This window comes from Pan troglodytes, chromosome 4 (assembly GCF_028858775.2).
Source record: "Pan troglodytes isolate AG18354 chromosome 4, NHGRI_mPanTro3-v2.0_pri, whole genome shotgun sequence".
NCBI classification, from domain to species: domain Eukaryota; kingdom Metazoa; phylum Chordata; class Mammalia; order Primates; family Hominidae; genus Pan; species Pan troglodytes.
The window spans coordinates 158,255,398-158,277,405 of record NC_072402.2 but is presented as its reverse complement, the minus strand read 5'-3'; the positions used below and the strand labels follow the sequence as shown (position 1 = coordinate 158,277,405).

The 22,008-nt window shown below is 40.3% G+C and overlaps 1 protein-coding gene across 5 annotated transcripts in view; it reads left to right on the top strand.

Annotated features, from left to right (window-relative positions):
- The window catches only part of ATP10B (ATPase phospholipid transporting 10B (putative)), a 360,087-nt gene extending 338,791 nt beyond the window's left edge, over positions 1-21,296 (top strand). For all 5 annotated transcript variants that reach the window (XM_016954150.4, XM_001137552.8, XM_054685268.2 and 2 more), the window contains 2 exons: positions 14,741-14,928; positions 18,531-21,296. In XM_016954150.4, coding sequence (XP_016809639.1) covers positions 14,741-14,928; positions 18,531-18,978 — 636 coding nt within the window. In that variant the 3' untranslated portion in view covers positions 18,979-21,296. The remainder of the gene's footprint in view (positions 1-14,740; positions 14,929-18,530) is intronic.
- The last annotated feature ends 712 nt before the right edge of the window (positions 21,297-22,008 follow it).

Genomic DNA, 22,008 nt, shown 5'->3' with positions numbered 1-22,008 from the left:
AGGTGGGTGATTTCCACATTTCCAACTGAGGTACCCAGCTCATCTCACTGGGAGTGCTTAGACAGTGGTTGCAGCCCACAGAGAGCGAGCCAAAGTAGGGTGGGGCATTGCCTCACCCGGAAAGCACAAGGCGTTGGGGAACTCCCTGCCCTAGCCAAGGGAAGCCATGAGGAGCCATGAGGAACAGTCTACTCCAGCCCAGATACTACACTTTTCCCACAGTCTTCCCAATCCACAGACCAGGAGATTCTCTCGGGTGCCTACACCACGAGGGCCCTGGGTTTCAATCACAAAGCTGGGTGGCTGTTTGGGCAGACATGGAGATAGCTGCAGGAGTTTTTGTTTTTGTTTTTTTTCCATACCCCAGTGGTGCCTGGAATGCCAGAGAGAGAGAACTGTTCACTCCCCTGGAAAGGGGGCTGAAGCCAGGGAGCCAAGTGGTCTAGTTCAGCAGATCCCACCCCCATGGAGCCCAGTAAGCTAAGATCCACTGGCTTGAAATTCTCACTGCGAGCACAGCAGTCTGAAGTTGACCTGGTACACTCCAGCTTGGTTGGGAGAGGGGTGTCCACCATTACTGAGGCTTCAGAAGGCGGTTTTCCCCTCACAGTGTAAACAAAGCCACCAGGAAATTCGAACTGGACAGAGCCCACTGCAGCACCTCAAAGCTTCTGTAGCCAGACTGCCTGTCTAGATTCCTCCTCTCTGGGTGTGGCATCTCTGCAAGAAAAGCAGCAACTCCAGTCAGAGGCTTATAGATAAAACTCCCCTCTCCCTGGGACAGAGCACCTGGGGGTAGGGGTGGCTGTAGGCACAGCTTCAGCAGACTTAAACGTTCCTGACTGCCAGCTCTGAAGCACAGCGCTTGAGCTCTGCTAAGGGACAGACTGCCTCCTCCAGTGGGTCCCTGACCCCTGTGCTTCCTGATTGGGAGACACCTCATACAGGAAAGCTCTGGCTGGCATCTGGTGGGTGCCCCTCTGGGATGAAGCTTCCAGAAGAAGGAACAGGCAGCAATCTTTGCTGTTCCGCAGCCTCTGCTGGTGATATCCAGGCAAACAGGGTCTGGAGTGGACCTCCAGCAAACTCCAGCAGACAGGCCTGACTGTTAGAAGGAAACTAACAAACAGAAAGGAATAGCATCAACATCAACAAAAAAAAGTCCATACAGAAACCCCATCTGAAGTTCACTAACATCAAAGACCCGAAGGTAGATAAATCCATGAAGATGAGAAAAAAACAGCACAAAAAGGCTGAAAATTCCAAAAACCAGAATGCCACTTCTCCTCCAAAAGATCACAACTCCTCACCAGCAAGGGAACAAAACTGGATGGAGAATGAGTTTGATGAATTGACAGAAGTAGGCTTCAGAAGGTGGGTAATAACAAACACCTCCAAGCTAAAGGAGCATGTTCTAACCCAATGCAAGGAAGCTAAGAACCTTGAAAAAAGATTAGAGGGATGGCTAACTAAAACAACCAGTTTAGAGAAGAACATAAATGACCTAATGGAGCTGACAAACACAGTATGGGAACTTTGTGAAGCATACACAAGTATCAATAGCTGAATCGATCAAGTGGAAGAAAGGATATCAGAGATTGAAGATAAACTTAATGAAAAAGCGTGAAGACAAGATTAGAGAAAAAAGAATGGAAAGGAATGAACAAAGCCTCCAAGAAATATGGAACTATGTGAAAAGACCAAACCTATATTTGATTGGTGTACCTGAAAGTGATGGGGAGAATGGAACCAACTTGGAAAACACTCTTCAGGATGTTATCCAGGAGAACTTCTCCAACCTAGCAAGACAGGCCAAGACACATAATTGTCAGATTCACCAAGGTTTAAATGAAGGAAAAAATATTAAGGGCAACCAGAGAGAAAGGTCGGGTTACCCACAAAGAGAAGTCCATCAGACTAACAGCAGATCTCTCTGCAAAAATCCTACAAGCCAGAAGAGAGTGAGGACCAATATTCAACATTCTTAAAGAATTTTCAACCCAGAATTTCATATCCAGCCAAACTAAGCTTCATAAGCAAAGGAGAAATAAAATCCTTTACAGACAAGCAAATGATGAGAGATTTTGTCACCACCAGGCCTACCTTACAAGAGCTCCTGAAGGAAGCACTAAGTATGGAAAGGAAAAATCAGTAGCAGCCACTGCAAAAACATACCAAATTATAAAGACCACTGACACTATGAAGAAACTGCATCAACTAATGGGCAAAATAACCAGTTAACATCATGACAGGATCAAATTCACACATAACAATATTAACCTTAAATGTAAATGGGCTAAATGCTCCAATTAAAAGACACAGACTGGCAAATTGGATAAAGAGTCAAGACCCATTGGTGTGCTGTATTCAGGACACCCATGTCACATATGCAAAGACACACATAGGCTCAAAATAAAGGGATCGAGGAATACTTACCAAGCAAATGGAAAACAAAAAAAAGCAGAGTTGCAATCCTAGTCTCTGATAAAACAGACTTTAAACCAACAAAGATCAAAAAAGACAAAGAAGGGCATTACATAATGGTAAAGGGATCAATGCAACAAGAAGGGCTAACTATCCTAAATATATATGCACCCAATACAGGGCACCCAGATTCATAAATCAAGTTCTTAGAGACCTACAAAGAGACTTAGACTCCCACACAATAATAATGGGAGGCTTTAATACCCCACTGTCGATAGTAGACAGATCAACAAGACAGAAAATTAACAAGGATATTCAGGACTTGAACTCAGCTCTGGACTAAGCAGACCTAATAGATATCTACAGAACTCTACACCCCAAATCAACAGAATATACATTCTTCTCAGCACCACATCACACTTATTCTAAAATTGACCACATAATTGGAAGTAAAACACTCATCAGCAAATACAAAAGAATGGAAATCATAACAAACAGTCTCTCAGACCACAGCGCAATCAAATTAGAACTCAGCATTAAGAAACTCACTTGAAACTGAACAACTACATGGAAACTGAACAACCTGCTCCTGAATGACCACTGGGTAAATAATGAAATTAAGGCAGAAATAAAGAAGTTATTTGAAACCAGTGAGAATGAAGACACAACGTACCAGAATCTCTGGACACAGCTAAAGCAGTGTTTAGAGGGACCTTTATAGCACTAAATGCCCAGAGGAGAAAGTGGGAAAGATCTAAAATCAACACCCTAACATCACAATTAAAAGAACTAGAGAAGCAAGAGCAAACAAATTCAAAAGCTAGCAGAAGACAAGAAATAACTAAGATCAGAGCAGAACTGAAGGAGATAGAAACACAAAAAACCCATCAAAAAAAAAATCATTGAATCCAGGAAGTAGTGTTTTGAAAAGAACAAAATAGACCACTAGCCAGACTAATAAGAGAAAAATCAAATAGAATAAAAAATGATAAAGAGGATATCACCACTGATCCCACAGAAATACAAACTACCATCAGAGAATACTATAAACACCTCTACACAAATGTACTGGAAAATCAAGAAGAAATGGATAAATTCCTGGACACATACACTCTCCCAAGTCTAAACCAGGAAGAAGTCAAATCCCTGAACAGACCAATAACAAGTTCTGAAATTGAGGCAGTAATTAATAGCCTACCAATCAAATAAAGCCCAGGACCAGACGGATTCACAGCCGAATTCTACCAGAGGTACAAAGAGGAGCTGATATCATTTCTTCTGAAACTATTCCAAACAATAAAAAAAGAGGGACTCCTCCCTAACTCATTTTATGAGGCCAGCATCATCCTGATACAAAAACCTGCCAAAGACACAACAAAAGAAAATTTCAGGCCAATATCCCTGTTAAACATTGATGCATAAATCCTAAATAAAATACTGGCAAACCAAATCCAGCAGCACATCAAAAAGCTTATCCACCCACAATCAAGTCAGCTTCATCCCTGGGATGCAAGGCTGGTTCAACATACGTAAACAATAAATGTAATCCATCACATAAACAGAACCAATGACAAACACCACACAATTACCTCAATAGATGCAGAAAAGGCCTTCAATAAAATTCACCTCTTAATGCTAAAAACTCTCAATAAATTAGGTATTGATGGAACGTATCTCAAAATAATAAGAGCTATTTATGACAAACCCACAGCCAATATCATACTGAATGGGCAAAAGCTGGAAACATTCCCTTTGAAAACCAACACAAAACAAGGATGCCACCCTCTCTCACCACTCCTATTCAACATAGTATCGGAAGTTCTGGCCAGGGCAATCAGGCAAGAGAAAGAAATGAAGGGTATTCACATAGGGGAAGAGGAAGTCAAATTGTCTCTGTTTGCAAATAACATGATTGTATATCTAGAAAACCCCATTGTCTCAGCCCCAAATCTTAAGCTGATAAGCAACTTCAGCAAAGTCTTGGGATACAAAATCAATGTACAAAAATCACAAGCATTCCTATACACCAATAATAGACAAACAGCCAAATCATTAGTGAACTCTCCCATTCACAATTGCTACAAAGACAATAAAATACCTAGGAATACAGCTAACAAGGGAAGTGAAGGACATCTTCAAGGAGAACTAGAAACCACTGGTCAAAGAAATAAGAGAGGACACAAAGAAATGCAAAAACATTCCATGCTCATGGATAGGAAGAATCAATATTGTGAAAATGGCCATACTGCCCAAATTAATTGATAGATTCAATGCTATCCCCATCAAGCTACCACTGACTTTCTCCACAGAACTGGAAAAATCTACTTTAAATTTCATATGGAACCAAAACAACCCATATAGACAAGACAATGCTAAGCAAAAAACACAAAGCTGGAGGCATCATGCTACTTGACTTCAAACTATGCTACAAGGCTACAGTAACCAAAACAGCATGGTACTGGTACCATAACGGATATATAAACCAATAGAACAGAACAGAGGCCTCAGAAATCACACCACACATCTACAACCATCTGATCTTTGACAACTCTGACAGAAACAAGCAACGGGGAAAGGATTCCCTATTTAATAAATGGTGTTGGGAAAACTGGCTAGCCATATGCAGAAAGCAAACTGGACCCCTTCCTTACACCTTATACAAAAATTCACTCAAGATGGATTAATGACTTAAATGTAAGACCTAAAACCATAAAAACCCTAGGAGAAAACCTAGGCAATACCATTCAGGACATAGGCATGGGCAAAGACTTCATGACTAAAACACCAAAAGCAATGGCAACAAGAGCCAAAATTGAAAATGGGATCTAATTAAAGAGCTTCTGTACAGCAAAAGAAACTATTATCAGAATGAACAGGCAACCTACAGGATGGCAGAAAATTTTTGCAATCTATCCATCTGACAAAGGGCTAATATCCACAATCTACAAGGAACTTAAATTTACAAGAAAAAACAATCCCATCAAAAAGTACACAAAGGACATGAACAGACACTTCTCAAAAGAAGACATTTATGTGGCCGACAAACCTATGAAAAAAGCTCATCATCACTGGTCATTAGATAAATGCAAATCAAAACCACAATGAAATACCATCTCACTCCAGTTAGAATGGCGATCATTAAAAAGTCAGGAAACAACAGATGCTGGAGAGGATGTGGAGAAAACTTTTACACTGTTGGTGGGAGTGTAAATTAGTTCAACCATTGTGGAAGACAGTGTGGCGATTCCTCAAGGATCTAGAACCAGAAATACCATTTGACCCAGCCATCCCATTACTGGGTATATACCCAAAGCATTATAAATCATTCTACTATAAAGACACATGCACACACGTTTATTGCAGCTCTGTTCACAATAGCAAAGACTTGGAACCAACCCAAATGCCCACCAATGATAGACTGGATAAAGAAAATGTGGCATATATATATACTATGGAATACTATGCAACCATAAAAAAGGATGAGTTGTCCTTTGAAGGGACATGGATGAAGCTGGAAACCATCATTCTCAGGAAACTAACACAGGAACAGAAAACCAAAAATACTGCATGTTCTCACTCATAAGTGAGAGTTGAACAATGAGAACACATGGACACAGGGAGGGCAACATCACACACTTGGGCTTGTCAGGTGGTGCTAGGGGAGGGATAGCATTAGGAGAAATACCTAATGTAGATGGTTTGATGGGTGCAGCAAACCACCATGGCACATGTATGCCTACATAACAAACCTGCACATTCTGCACATGTAGCCCAGAACTTAACGTATAATGAAAAAATGCATTTTAATTTTAAAAATAAAATGAGAGCAAAGAAAATGATGGCAAACAAAAAATGCAAAATGAGATGTTTAACTAAATTGAAATATATCAGTACTCATAGTTGATGTAAGTAGATTAAATTCTTCCTTTAAAAAAATTACAGATTGGATTTTTTTCATCCAGCAAAAATAAGAAATGGACAAATTCACAATCATAGTTTGATATTTTCATACAACTCTATAAGAAACTGGTATAGATCAAATAGATGAAAAAATAGAAGGGGTATAGAAACTTTTAATAAATTGATCTAATATATAAAACTTTGCTCAAAACAGATATCATTTTTTCAAACATACACAAACCATTTACCAGAGAGACAATTCTAAATCACAAAGGAATTTGAAAGAAAAAAAAAATCATAAAGTTTATGTTCTCTGACAAGTTATTTAAATTAGAAACCAGCAATAAACAGGTAGCCACATAAAACCTAACAAGCTTAGAAATTTCAAAATGTACTTCTAAACAACTTATGAAATAAAGAGTAAGTCATGATGGAAATTCTAAATACCTCTTGCTGAATGTCTATAAAAATACTAGTACTTTTAATGGCAAAATCCACGATTACTTATGTACCAACCTAAGGATTAGAAATCCCCTAGGACGCGGTGCTCCTCCAGCCCCAGAAAATCAATAATGATCTGTCTTAAGTAGGAGCAGTAATTCCTTTCCCTTCAGCAGTGATTGGTCCAGGGTGGGCACATGATCCAGCTCTTAGCCAATGAGAGGTCAAGGGAAACCTGTTTTTTTAATTATTATTATCAATAAGATAGAGTCATGAGGTAAAAGCCTTTTGTCCCACCTTTTCCTTCCTGCTTTTGTCAGTGCCCTGCGACCAAATGATGTGTGGCACTGCAGCCACTGTTTTGGGCAATGAGTTTAAGGACAAAGCCAACTACTGCTAGAGATCCCAGAGCAGAAAGATGAAAAGAGCCTGGATTCTTGGACACACTGAGCCCTTGGCTGCCAACCTTAAGATGCTTTGCTATAAAGGATGATATTTCTTCTTTGCTTAAGCCGCTGTCAGGCACACTGTCACTTGCAGTTGAAAATGTAACGAATGCCATCACATTCCCAATGCCGTATTCCTCAGATTACCTTCAGAGAAGGAAGCTAAAGCTAGCAAACCCTTGAAGGTACAGGGATCAGCATTCCAGCTGAGGTGTTTGGACTTTTCCTGGGAGGGAAATGTGTTCAGAAGATCCTCCTATCTCCAATGTGCCAACATCTACCTATGATACTTACCTCTCCTTTGTTTCACATCCTACCATGGTTCCCCATTGCTCTTAGGACACAGTCCAAACTCCTCACTTACAAACCTGTAATATCTGGGTCCTGCTGGCCCCCTGGCATCACCAGTGATGCTTCCTACTTCATACTTAGACCCCAGCCAGACCAAGCTACTTTTAGTTCTCAAATACCCTATTCTTGCTTCTAGGCCTCTGCATTTGCTAATTTCTCTCCCATTTCCTCTGGCTCTCTCCTCATCCTTCAGGCCTCATCTCAAATGTTGTCTCCTCCAAGAGGCCTTCCTTGGTGTCTAGGCTGGATTCTGTAACCCCTTGGGGCTCCCACTGTGCCTTGTGATTTCTCTTATTAAACACTTACTGAACTGGATTGTGATTGTTTTCATAACTGCTCTGCACTATGCTGCTTCCAGCTCCCTTTCCTAACTTCTGGCCCTGATTACCAAATGTGAGCTTAGGCTCATGGCCAGATTCTTGGCTGTAGACTCAAAGACAACTGCTTCCCATAGACCCCTCCATCACTTTTTTGCAGTCACATCTGCAGTTGGATGTGCTTGGTTTCTCAATTTGGCGACTTTTATCCTTTAAGTCCTCTTCTGGGCTTCACTTTCTCACTCCTCTCACAATTATGGGAGGTCTAGTCCCTGTAGTAAATCTCTTATCCTAGACACTCACGGTAACTCTTCTCCCCTAACTGATACACAATCCAGAGCAGACACTGTCTCCTGGTTTTGGAGATGGAGACATGACCCAGAACCCCATCCAAACAATTCTACCCGACCCCATTCACAGTGATTGGTTCAGGCATGTACATATGACCCAGTCCTGGCCAATGAGATCCTGCCTTAGGATTTTTGGTGGAAAGCAGGAGCAGTCTTTCCGCTGTGGTTGCTGAGCCAGTTGTTTGGAAGCCTGGAGCAACTGGCAATTTCTTGCCGTAATGTAGAAAGGACTACTGGAGAATGAGACCAACAGAGAGGAAAGCAGGATGAAGAAAGGGAGAGGTGCAGATTCCATGGGACATTGCTGAGTGCCTGCATCCAGCTTTGCCTGAAGCTAATCCTACCTCTAGGCTTATTATAGCTCAATTCAGTCATAGTTGGTTTTTTTGTACCATCTAGTCAAAAGAGCCTGGCCAATGTGTGAACAATAACTATCTGTTAAATAAATGAATCTCAAATTGACTGTGGCTATTTAGGGTTTTTTTTTATTTGTTTAATCCATTGTTTTCTTTTTAGAAGAAAAAAAAGAATTTAGTGGGTTGTCGTTATATGAAAAATGAATCCTGGATAGAATCCTAGGAAGGGATTTTAATCACCATTTAATCCAATGCTTTTTTTAATTACAGATAGGGAAATTGAGGCTCAAAGAGGGTCTCTAAATTGCCAGGATCACATGGCCAGGTAGAGAATGTATAATCTGAATATGCTCATAAGGAAACATCAGACAAATACAAAATGAGCATTATTCTTTCTTTAAACAAAAAGGTGGTAGGTAGGGTGAGAGTATTCCAGTATTTTTCAAAAATGTCACTGCCATAAAAAACCAAAGGCTATGAAATAGTCCAGATTAAAGGAGACTAAGGAGACATGAAAACTAAATGTAATATTTGACCCTAAACTGGATTCTGTGCTGAAGGGGAAAAAAAACACACCATTAGGACATTATTGGATCAATTAACAAAATATGAATGTAAAAAAATTTTAGCTATGTTAAATTAATTTTAGCAATGTTAAGTTTGGTAAAATTTACCAAAATCCAGTCAAGATCACTCAGCAAGCCTGAATAAGCCAAATCCTATCCCCAAAAACATTAGACCCAAAGGATTTAAAGTTTGATCAAACTTGTAAAGAACAGGTAATCTCTATTATATCAATTTTTTCATGGAATAAAAAAATAGAAAAAGATAAGTGTCTTAGTCAGTTTATGCTATTGCAACAGAACACCTGAGACTGGGTAATTTACAAAGAATAGAAATATATTTCTCATAGCTCTAGGGGCTGATAAGTCTAAGACCAAAGCACCAGCAGGTTCAGAGTCTGGTGAGCACTGCTCCCTGCTTCAAATGGTGTCCTCTTGCCGCATCTTTTGGAAGGGCACAAAAAAAAAAAAAAAAAAGATGAATGCTGTGTCCTCACAAGGCAAAAAGAGATGAAACAAACACTGTGTCCTCACATGGTGGAAGGGCAAAAAAAAGCACTAGGATGCTTCCATCATCCTCTTTTATAAGGGCATCTAATTCATTCATGAAGGAAGATCTTTCATGACTTAATCATTTCCAAAAGGCCCCTCCTCTTAATACTATCACAGTGGGTATTAGGTTCCAACATATGAGTTTAGAGGGGGCACATACGTTTAAACCATAGCAATAAGCAATTTGTTTTTCATGGCTATAATAACTGATATCAAAATGGGCATGGGCAGTTCAAGGAAAGAAAATTACAGACCAGTCTCACTAACATTAGATGTAGAAAAAAAAAATTTTTTTGAGATGGAATCTCACTCTTGTCACCCAGGCTTCAGTGCAGTGGCGCAATCTGGGCTCACTGCAACCTCCGCCTCTGGGTTCAAGTGATTCTCCTGCCTCACCCTCCCAAGGAGCTGGGATTATAGGCACACACCACCAAGCCCAGCTAATATTTTGTATTTGTAGTAGACACAATGTTTCATCATGTTTCCCAGGCTTGTCTTGAACTCCTGACCTCAAGTGATCCACCCACCATGGCCTCCCAAAGTGCTGGGGTTACAGGCGTGAGCCACCGCACCCAGCCAGATGTAGAAAATTCTAAATAAAATAGTGACAAGTCATTTTGGGAGTGTGTTAAAGATGTTAAAGCATAACCAAGGAACCTCCCTATCCTGTTAGTAGATCATAAACTCTAAAGAGTTATTTGAAAACAGCTAGAGGAATTTAAAGTACTCATATTTTTTGGCACAATTCTAAGTACATACCTCAGAAACACTCTTGCACACATATATATGGAGACATGTACAGGAATGTTACATCGTTCTTAATAGCCAAAAGGGGGGCCTAAATATTCATTGATGAGAAAAATAAGTTGCGGCATGTTCATACCATGTAATAGTTAAAATGAACCCACTAGAGCTATGTCTTTCAACATAGATAAAATTTTAAAGCAGTGGTCCCCAACCTTTTTGGCACCAGGGACCAGTTTCACAGAAGACAATTTTTCCATAGAATTGAGGGGTGGAGGTGGTTTGGAATGAAACTGTTCCACCTCAGATCATCAGGCATTTGAGTCTCATAAGGAGCATGCAACCTAGATCCCTCACATCCACAGTTCACAATAGAGTTCTCGTGCTCCTGTGAGAATCTAATGTCACCACTAATCTGACAGGAGTTGGAGCTCAGACAGTAATGCTCACTCACCAGCCACTCATCTCCTGCTGTGCAGCCCAGTTCCTAATGGGCTATGGACTGGTACTAGTCCATGGCCCAGGAGCTGGGGACCCCTCTTCTTTAAAGTATAAAATCAAGTGAAAAAAGCTGCAGAATTGTCTATGTCTTCTCAGGCTGTCATAACAAATACCATAGACTGGGTGGCTTAAATAACAGATTTATTTCTCATGGTTCTGGAGGCTAGAAGCCCAAGATGAGTGCAGCAGCTGATTCAGCATCTGGTTCAGGCCCTCTTCCTTCCTGGACAGCTGCCTTCCAGCTATATTATCACTCACATGGCTGAATGAAAGAGAGAAGGATCAAATCTCTCATGTCTTTTCTTGTAAGGGCACTAATCCCATTCATGGGGGCTCCCCCTAATCACCTTCAAAAGGCCCCACATCAAAATGCTATCACATTGGAGATTAGGGTTTAAACATTACTAACTTGGGAGTAGGAGGACATAAACATTCAGCCCATACTAGAAGGATGCATATATGATAAAGCAAAAAAAGCATCCATAAACATGGGTAAACATGTACATGTGTATGAAACGTGTCAGAATGATACACACTGAATTTGTGTTCAAGATTAAAGAGGTCATTTGCAAGAGATATACACTTGCTTTAATTGTATCTGTAAGACTTAATCTTTCCATAAAATCTGAAGTAAATATAAGGTTAAAACCGATGAAGCTGAATGTTGGGTGTATGAGGTTTATTGTCGATAAGCATGAAATATTTCACAGCAATTTAATTACACTTTTAAAAACTAGTCCAAGATATTTTCCAAAAGGAATTCTCCTCTCTATGACTTTCTTAATCATTACATTTTTTAAAACCATTCAAAAGATTTAATGTCCTGAAAGATTTTTAATCAGAACTCAACATTATATTAAATGAGTGGTGAGACTAAAGATTCTGTATTCTGATTGAACACTAAGTCCTCTTTCTCAAAGCACTGAAGCATCTGCTTTAAAAGAGAAAAAGTACTCTTTTAGCACTATTAACCCACCTAATCTATCTTCAGACTAGGTACCCTCAATAGTTACTGGTGATTTCTGGTGATTTGGGGAAAGGAGTCAGCTACTAAAATAATTATGAAAAATAATGCTTCCCTTTTGAAAGTACTTGAAGCAGGAAGAGAATCTATTTCTTCCCTTGGTAGAAATATAACAAGAATTTTAAGAGCTTTGACAGTTTCAGTCCCCATTAAAGCAATTGAAAAAGTTAGCTAATTGCTTTCTTCTTCAGGAAACGGCGCTAGGTTATTTAGATCACATCCCTCACTGAGAACAACAAAAAATACTGGATAACTTTAAAAAAGGGAAAAAAAACTCTTTAAAAGCATGAGCAAGCTGACAAGAAAGCAATGACCAAACCTCAGGGAAAGGGAGATGCTAGAGAAACAAATTGAGCCAATGCCTTTCTTAAGGGTATTGGCAACTCTCCCAAAAATGAACTTTTGTTTTGGCGGACTTGATTGAGCAAAAGTTTCAGAAATCAATACCTAGGCTCCTAAGTTGGGAGTCTAAGAGACAACATTAAAATAGGATCCCAAAGGCTATGACTTCAAGGTAAGGATATACTCAGAAGTACACCCAATTATACCCCCTCCCCAGCTGGGACTGCAAAGATTTTTTTCCTCTGTGCTGAAGAGAGCAGAAAGAAATCAGCACCAATTTGCCCTGGGAAATTGTGACCACAGACTGGCCTTGGGTACATATGTAGCCCAGGTTCATGTCACCTGGGTGAGCCAAACTTTCACCTATGAATTCAGCTTAAAGTGCCTCAAGATTAGCAGTGCCCAACGATTGCAAAATACACACACACACACGCATATGCAGATGTACACAATTCTTTTCTAGAGAAAGTTACCTTTATTCTAAGCCTCAAGTTGTGTCTAACTTTGAGCACAATAAGCACATTCAAAAATAATGAACCTCATAAAAGAATGAGTCCATGAGTGAAAAACCAAATATCAGAAACAAATATTTTAGAAACTGGAATTATCAAATATAAATAAAAGGAAAATCTATGTTTACTATGTCTAAAGAAACAAAGAATAAGCTTTAAAATATCTGCAGGGATTGGTAAACTATATAAAGCAACCTAGCAGATTTGAAAAATCAATAGAAAATTTAGAAATAAAGACTACAATAAGTTTCAATGGTTGGCTTAATAGAAAATTAGATATAGCTAAGGGAAGAATTATTGAATTGGTCAAAAGAAGTATTCAGACTATAAAACAGGAAAAGTAATGAAAATTATAGAAGCAATATTAAGAAAATAGAATGATATTTTAAGTGGTCTGACAAACATTTAATCAGAGTCTCAGAAAGAAATGAGAGAGGGAATGAAATATAGGCAATCTTTGAAAAGACTGTGATGAGAATTTTGCAGAAGTGATGAAAGATTCCAGCTCAGCAAAACCCAAGCAAGATAAATAAAAAGAAATTCATACTTATTCTGTCATAGGAAACTACAGATCAAAAAAGACAAAAAAAAAGTTATAAAAGCAAGCAGACTTTAAGAGAGAAAGATTTCCTTCTAAGGAAGAACAAGTGGAGATTAATAACTTCTTAATAGCAATAATGGAAGCCAGAAGACAGTAGAATGCCATATTAAACACATTGAAAGAAAATAGCTGCCTAACAAGAATTCCATATTCATCAAAAGACAAATTTCAAGAACAACGAAATAAAGCATCAGAGAGCATATCACTATCAGACTCCCAAAAAGGACATTTTACAGGATGTACTTAAAAAGATACCTCAGGTGGAGGGTCCAAGGAATGGAGGCATGAGAAGTGATAAGCATGTGAGTAGATCTTAGTGAATACTGACCATACAAACAATAATGCCAGTGAGTTGAGTGATTTTAAAAGATGACAGAATTAAAACAGCAGCAAAACATATTAGCCAGGAGGGATGTAAAGAGAGTTAAAGTGCTCTAAATCTCGTGTGTAATTCAGGAGGATGGAAAACTAGTTGTAAGCTTTAGACTGCAGTAAGTTTGCTTGTTTAGACTGCAGTAAGTTTGCTTGTTTAGACTGCAGTACATTTGCTTGTTTAGACTGAGAGTAATCACTAAAAGAATAGTCCCAAAATTATACAAAATAGTCAATATGTTTAAAAGAACAATAGAATGACTATAGTTAACATTAGCCGATTGTGTATTTCAAAATAGCTAGAAGAGAATCATTTGAATATTCCTAGAATAAAGAAAATATTTAAAGTCATGGATGTCATGATTACCCTAATTATATATGAATATACCAAATTATCACATGTACCCTGAAAATATATACATCTAGTATCAATTTTTAAAATTAAATAAAAATAAAAGAAAACAAGGATGGGAAAAGAAAAGCACAAAACAGGCAGGACAAAATACGATCAAAAAACAGAATACTGCGCTGCTTTGAAAATGAATAAACTACTGCCATGTGGAAAAAATGGGCTCATCACACAAACATAATATTGAGGGAAAAAAAACAAAAAGTCATACGAAACATGATTCTATTTATCCATTTAAAAACAGGCTTTGTAGGAAAACCTAGATAGGTGGTAAACCTACAAAGGATAGCATAGAAATTGTCACCAAAAGCAGGGGTGAGACAGAATAGGGTCTTCTGGGGTATGTGTGTTCAATTCTACATGGCAGCAATCTGGTGTTTGCTTTATAATGATTGATTAAGCTGCACACTTTTTTGAATTTTGTGTGTTTTGCATTTCAAAAATAGTTTGAAACAAAGTTAATCAAGTAGTTTGATCACCCTGCCTCCTAATCTCAGCTATACCTTCAACAGTGTTTGCTTATTTCCCTCCACAGACCATTTTCCATGGAGTCGTGCTCCTCGGCAGCTTCCTGATGTACTTTCTGGTATCCCTCCTGTACAATGCCACCTGCGTCATCTGCAACAGCCCCACCAATCCCTATTGGGTGATGGAAGGCCAGCTCTCAAACCCCACTTTCTACCTCGTCTGCTTTCTCACACCAGTTGTTGCTCTTCTCCCAAGGTTTGAGCACTAGGGCTGTGTTTCTTTCCTAAAATTACCAATCTCCCTTTAATAAGCCATTTTTATAACCCAAGAGTCAGGAGTTTGACTTCTGCTGGCATCCTTGAGGCTACTGTTTCAGAAAGAGATAGATGGGACAGAAAGAACAATGAATGACAAAGGAGGCAAATAACATGGACTGTGGTCCCAGGTTAGCCACAAAGTAGCAAAGTCACCAAATCAGTGTGACCTCAGTTGTGACATCTATAAAATGGGAGTATCAATTCCTACCCTCCTGCCTTACAAATTTTTTGTGTAGTAAGGAATTATTTTGAGAAGCTCTATGGTCCTTTATTGTATTAGTCCAGGAATCTTATACTCAAATGCCTACAGGGACAGGCCAGCAAGTTCAGCAAGCCAGATGGAGTACAGATATTGGAAGAAAGAGCTTCTCAGCTTCTATCATGGCCACAAGGAAAGATCAAGTCAAACATTCCAGAGCTTCAGCATTTTCCCAGAAATTCAAATTGTGCATGAAATTGCCAGTGTTTAAATACTATTCAAATTTGTTTAAACACACACCTTCCATACAAGACTTGCATTAGACAAATAATCCATGCCCAGGGACTATGTCAGATATTTCCAGGTTAAACCCTCTGCAGTAAATGTGCCTTTTCCAGAAAAATAGCAACAGCAACTATAAATGCCTTGCCTTGCCTTGCCCTGGAGCTCACTCTTGACATAGGCTCTCCCATCTAGCCTCTCATTTTGTTTTTGCCATGAGCTAAGTGTTGGGCAGAGCTATGGTTCTAGTACCCCACTCATGGGACAGCTGAAGTACCAAGAGGGACCAGAATGTGTTCACAGGCCTACCACAGATCATAGTCGGAGCTAGGTTCTCCCAACTCAAAGGCCAGTGTTCTATTCTGCAGCCCACTCTCTCTAGTCAGAGCAGTGAACTTGATGATGATGTTCCCATAGGAAAGACTTAGCCTCTCTCCATCTCACCACGCTGAACATCGCAATCAAGCCATTTTATCATTTTAAGCGATAGCAAATAGACAATTATACAAAACTTTTTTTATCCCAAAATTAGAGACCCATCAACAGGCCTTACTTCCTTTAATAAGTTTGGTGGTTTGCTTAACCTAGTTTCTCTTGTCCCTAGGTTCTCTTGCCCCTAGGTTCTCTTCTAACTTTAAGTTCTCTCCATAAAAAGCAATCACTATCATGGATTTAAAAATTTTTAGCAGACGACTCTTCACCATAAATTCCCCCCAGACCTCTCTTATGAATTCCAGACACATCTTTCTAGCTACCTATTCATCACCTCTACTGGGCATATTAAGTCTGAGGAAACTGGGAGACATTTCTAATTGAATTCGTGATTCCACCATCTATCACCGGCACCACCCCAGAAATCTGGGTATCTCTAGAGTTTCTTTCAGCAAATGCTACCCACTTAGGACAAAGGCAGGCCCCAGGGAATTAATTTTGACATCACCTGCTAACTCATGCCCATATCTAGCCTTTCACCAAGTACTGACAGTTCTATCCACTACGTATTTCTCAAACCCATCTACTATTTCCATTTCTACAGCCACTACTACCAATAGACTATTACCCTTTCACCCCAAATTATTTCGGTAGTCTCCTATTGGATCTTACTCTAGTCCATTATCATTGGCTCAAAGTGTGATGTCACCTATTTATAACCCTCCAAGGGCTTCCCAAGACCTCTGCAATAAAGCACAAAAACCATAAACCTGGCCCCCAATTCCTCCCTGCTCTGCTTGTGCCAACTCCTCCTGGGACATATTCCCCTACTCTTATCATCACTCCCCAAGCTTCAGCCATCGCGCCTAGGTTTTGATTCTCATCCCCTTGGCATGGCTACCTCCTATGCATCCTGCAGTTTTCAGCTTTAAAAAGGTTACTGTGTGTAAACCTTTCCCCCAAGCCACCACCTTCCTCCTCCATTCATTTATTCAACAAATACTTTTCATATCCCCACAATGGGCCAGGCCCCCAAAGGATTAAGCCATGAACACAAGAGACAAGGTTTTTGCTGTCATTTAACATGTGACTATAGTTATAAATGGAGGGGGCATTTCCTCAAGGAAGAAACATTTAAGGGCGTGGATTTGAGAAATACATAGCCGGTGGAACTGTCAGCACTTCCTTCCTTGAGGAAGAAATATTTAATTTCAGTGATCAAGTGTTTGATGTTTGACACTCTCATTGCCTTCTCCATTTATAACTATATTCACATGTTACATGACAGCAAGGACCTTGTCTTTTCTATTCATGGCTTAATCCCTTGGGGGCCTGGCCCATTGTGGGAACTGGAAAAGCATTTGTTGAATAAATGAATAGAGGAGGAAGGCAGTGGCTTGAGGAAAAGGTTTATACTAAGGAAATTCCAGTTTTGAAGCAAAAAGTCAAATATTTCCTGGGACACATACGTGGCCCCTACTACCTCACTGGGTGAGATGTGAGAGAACAAAAAAAAGTTTATCTGGTTCCATGAGATCTACTGTAATTTTCAGAAATCTCTTGCCCACTGGCAGGGGTTGGCCAGGGGTACAGGGGTCACCTTGCAGCTTTTAGACATAGTGGAAGAATAGAAGCCTTCCTACTTATAAGACTTCAAACATAAAAAATATTTAAAGACTATCTTTGGGAATGACCTTAGATGTCCTCCAGGTCAGATAGATTACTTTTTTACTTTTTAGATAAGGCAACAGACATCTGGAAAGTGGATGTGAGTTGCCCACTGCCACGGCTTGTGTATATTTTCTCCATACACCGCATAGTTATATTCACATTCTCACCCCTTTCCTTGCCTACACTTTGAACAGAGAGAAGATTCTAGACACAGATAAAGACTTCCAATTCCAGAGTCTACTACAGACTGCATGCAGCTTGGCAGGGGGATAAAATCCTTGAGTCAGTCAACAGGGAGATCTGTTAACGTCTCTGGAGACCTTGGGAATCTCACCTCACCTCTTGGGGCCCCTATTTCTTTATCTGGCAAATCATAGTAATATGATGACACTGTCAAGTACAGCAAGGCCCACAGATTCAAGAAAAGAATGTGGATTCTAAAAGTACTTTAAAATCATCAAGTTTCACAAAGGCTTAACATGACAGAGCAATTAAATTTGCCTAAATTGGAGTAGCCCAGAAATAGAATGGACTGCTTTGTGCATTGCAAATAAGAGACAAGTCTTTGGATTCAGAGTGTGTGGTTCTGACCATAGCTCAACCACTGTGTGGCTGTGGACAAATCATTAAATCTCTCAGTCCCTCAGTTTCCTCATCTGTACTCAGAGGCAAACAAAAGTAATAACCGCATGGGATTGTTGGGAAAAGAAAATGAGTTAATAATACATAAAGCACTTAGAATAGTCCTGGTGTATAATAAATGTTAGCTGTTATGTTTTGTTGTTATTTTTGTTGTTGAGCTACCCAAGACTAGAGGTGCCCAGACATGGATTTAATAGCAGTAAAGAGGATCTTGCTCCAGGCAGGGAGTTGGATTCTAAAGACTACCTTTTAATGCTGAAGTTTATGAAGTCAGTGGAAATCAGAAATATCTTTATTCTGTTATTTCCCACCAGATACTTTTTCCTGTCTCTGCAAGGAACCTGTGGGAAGTCTCTAATCTCAAAAGCTCAGAAAATTGACAAACTCCCCCCAGACAAAAGAAACCTGGAAATCCAGAGTTGGAGAAGCAGACAGAGGCCTGCCCGTGTCCCCGAAGTGGCTCGACCCACCCACCACCCAGTGTCGTCTATCACAGGACAGGACTTCAGTGCCAGCACCCCAAAGAGCTCTAACCCTCCCAAGAGGAAGCATGTGGAAGAGTCAGTGCTCCACGAACAGAGATGTGGCACAGAGTGCATGAGGGATGACTCATGCTCAGGGGACTCCTCAGCTCAACTCTCATCCGGGGAGCACCTGCTGGGACCTAACAGGATAATGGCCTACTCAAGAGGACAGACTGATATGTGCCGGTGCTCAAAGAGGGGCAGCCATCGCCGATCCCAGAGTTCACTGACCATATGAGGAGCTGCAGAAATCTGTACAAACTCAACAGAGGCCACCCAGTCACTGGTCCACGTAACCCTTGACCCCTTCCTCTTCATAGAGGAAACAACGTGCCAGTCTTATTCTTTTCTTCAACAACCTTGACTTCCATGGAGGAAGTGCTGGCCCCAAGGGGTCTGACACAAAGACGGGAAACCCAGTCCACCTCTAGTTTTCTGCTGCTCTCAGGCAGCACATCTTGCAAACAGTTTGGAGAAGGAGGCTGTTTTTGTTGAATCGAGTTCTCAAATCGGTTTAGCCCAAAGCCATTCTTCTGGCCCTCTAGATAAGCGTAGCCTACAACCCAGTGCAACTGGGCCGTTAAGTTTCCAAGATTCAAGAAGTGTATCAACCCAGGCAACATCTCAGGATATGGAAGTTTCTGGGTTTATTTACCCCTCAGTGCCCAGAGTTAAAGTTTCAGAAGGGACTTGTGCACTTAAGGGCTTCATCTCTAGTGTATTGCAGTAATGGCTGAATCGGGGTTAACATCCCTTCCAGGCACAGCGAGTTGGTTCTGCTTTTTGCCTGTAAGCCAAAGAAAAGCCACATCTAAAAAGCTACTACTAAAAGCCAGAAAGAAAAGTGGATTTGAAGTCAGTGTCACAGACTGTTCTGAGTGTTTTAGGGTCACAGCTAGTGTAAGAGGCATGAAGAATAGACATGCTAAAGGGAACGGGTGCACCAGAGACCCCTGTTTTGGCTGACAGACCATATGTCCCACCATCTGGGGAATCTGACAAGAGGACATAGGTGGCACTCTTTCTTTAAAGCTATTTATTGTATTTATTTTTAAATAAAATTGCCCATCCTCATTCAGCGCTTAGAACAAAAGAAAAAAACCCTGTAAATCAGGAGATATAAGCACATCTGCACCCAGAATAGGCCCATATGATAGGGCAACCCTGAGCTTAAACAATGACATCTTCAAGGGTAGAACTAATATGAAACCCCATTCAGCCTATTCCAGAATACCACCCTCTGGAAGACACTGGCCTGCATCAGTTAGAGTGAGAGCAAGTGTCACTTCACAGGGAAAAGAAGGATTATATAGACTTCCTATCCCTAGAGTTTATAAATGTCAACTATATAAAAGAGCTCAAAACAGTGTTAAAGGAATGAACAGTAGAATTTTAATAGGCTGTCCAAAGAAGCCAGGTCTGCTGTGGGCAAGTATAGCCTAACCCTAGTCTTGTAAAATAAGCCAGAAAGGGTTACTGAGCCACCTTAAGCTAGTACCTATATAGCAGGCAAAAAGTACAGAAATAGATGAAATAAGTGTGGTGAGTCTTTGAGCCTACGAGTCATGGCACCAGCCATAAGTTGACCTATCACTTGAGAACCTCCTCAGCAAAGATGCCAGAAAACATTCAATCAAGTTGGCAAATGACACAGGGAGCTGGCCCTCTGACCATCTTCCTGGCAAACCTGGACTGGAAGGGCCATTTGCAGCACCGTCCTGGAGCTAATACAGTTTCACTGCCTCTGCCACATAATGATGTCAGCACTAGCCAGCTGGTGGGTATTTGGAGGAATCCTGCATGAGGATTGCCCAAGAAGGGGCAGGTACACATACCTGGCAAAGTGATGATGATGTGAATTGTTTCCAGTGAGGGTATTGAGTCAAAACTTGGATCGCAGGCACCCCAATTTTTCCCCCAATTTCTGGCTACTACTAAAAGCCAGAAAGAACAGAACAGTGGCCTCAGGAGATCTGAGTTTGAATCCTTGCTCTCTAGGATGCAGGTGGCTTGAAGCAGAATGCCACACCTGCAAGTTGATTAGAACTGCCTTTCTTCCCAGGCTTGACATAAGTATTAAGTCAAAATTACATGAAACCCAGTGGTAAAAAAGCCTCTGAAAGCTGTAACACCCTCAGTAATAACAAAAGGGATTTTTATTTCACAGCTAAAGGGAAAATAGGTGGAGAAGTTAAAAAATAATGTCTGATCCTGTTCCTAAGTTCCAAACTATAGCCAACACTCTGATACTGCTCTTTTTCTTGTAGGACCAACCGTCCCAGTTTGCCTGGGACTTTCTCATTTTTACAGAGTCCCAAATCCTAGGAAACTGGAGCAACTGGTACAACTGGTCACCTACTCTTGCCCCTCTGTAAATCAAGCCAACTGTGACCATCCAATGTGCCATCTTACAGGGAAAAGTTATAACCACTATTCCCCTATAACATAATGCTAATGATTGTACTTAGTACATTTTTATACTTTTATGATATTTTACTGATTGGAAATGTCATCCTTTATTAAAAATAAACATGGTTTTCCGTAGTTGCCTGCCAACCTAAGTTCACATTATTCTTCTTTTATATCATTATCACTAGTTCTGAGGACTTTCTCATCCACCCATCCTCTTTTGCATTCATTCATTTATTCATTCATTCATTTATCTATCCAATAAATTTCTGTTAAGCCCCTGCTAGATGCCTGACAATTTGCGAGGTGCTGTGAGGAGTTCAATCTGTCTTTGAGAAGCTCACATATTTGTTGAGCATCCAATGCTGCCAACCCCTACTGAACGTATAGCGTATCAGGAACATATTCGGCTATTTGACCCAACATGGAAGTATGACACAAAACAAAAGGGCTGTAAGAATTAGAAGCAGCACGTGCAGTCTGGAACTCTAACCTAGCTACTCCTCTCCTTCTGGAAGCCCAGCACCAACCTCGAATCAAGACTGATTTGTTCCAGCACCAACCTCAAATCGAGACTGATTTTTTTATTCAATCAGTATCAACTAACTGCCTGTTAGACATAGCACTGTGATAGGCAGCAAGGATAAAATAGGGAATAAAAATAGGCCCAGTTCCTGCCCTTAAAAAAATTCCCAATCTAGAAAGGGAGACAGATAATACTAAGGAAGTCAATCAATGTAATATTACACATTATGAGAGGAAGCGAGAATGGAGATGAAAAGAGAGGAAGGTTCCCAGGATAATCAGAGGCTTCTCCAAGAAGGAGACATTTCAGCTGAGACCTTAATCATGAGAACAA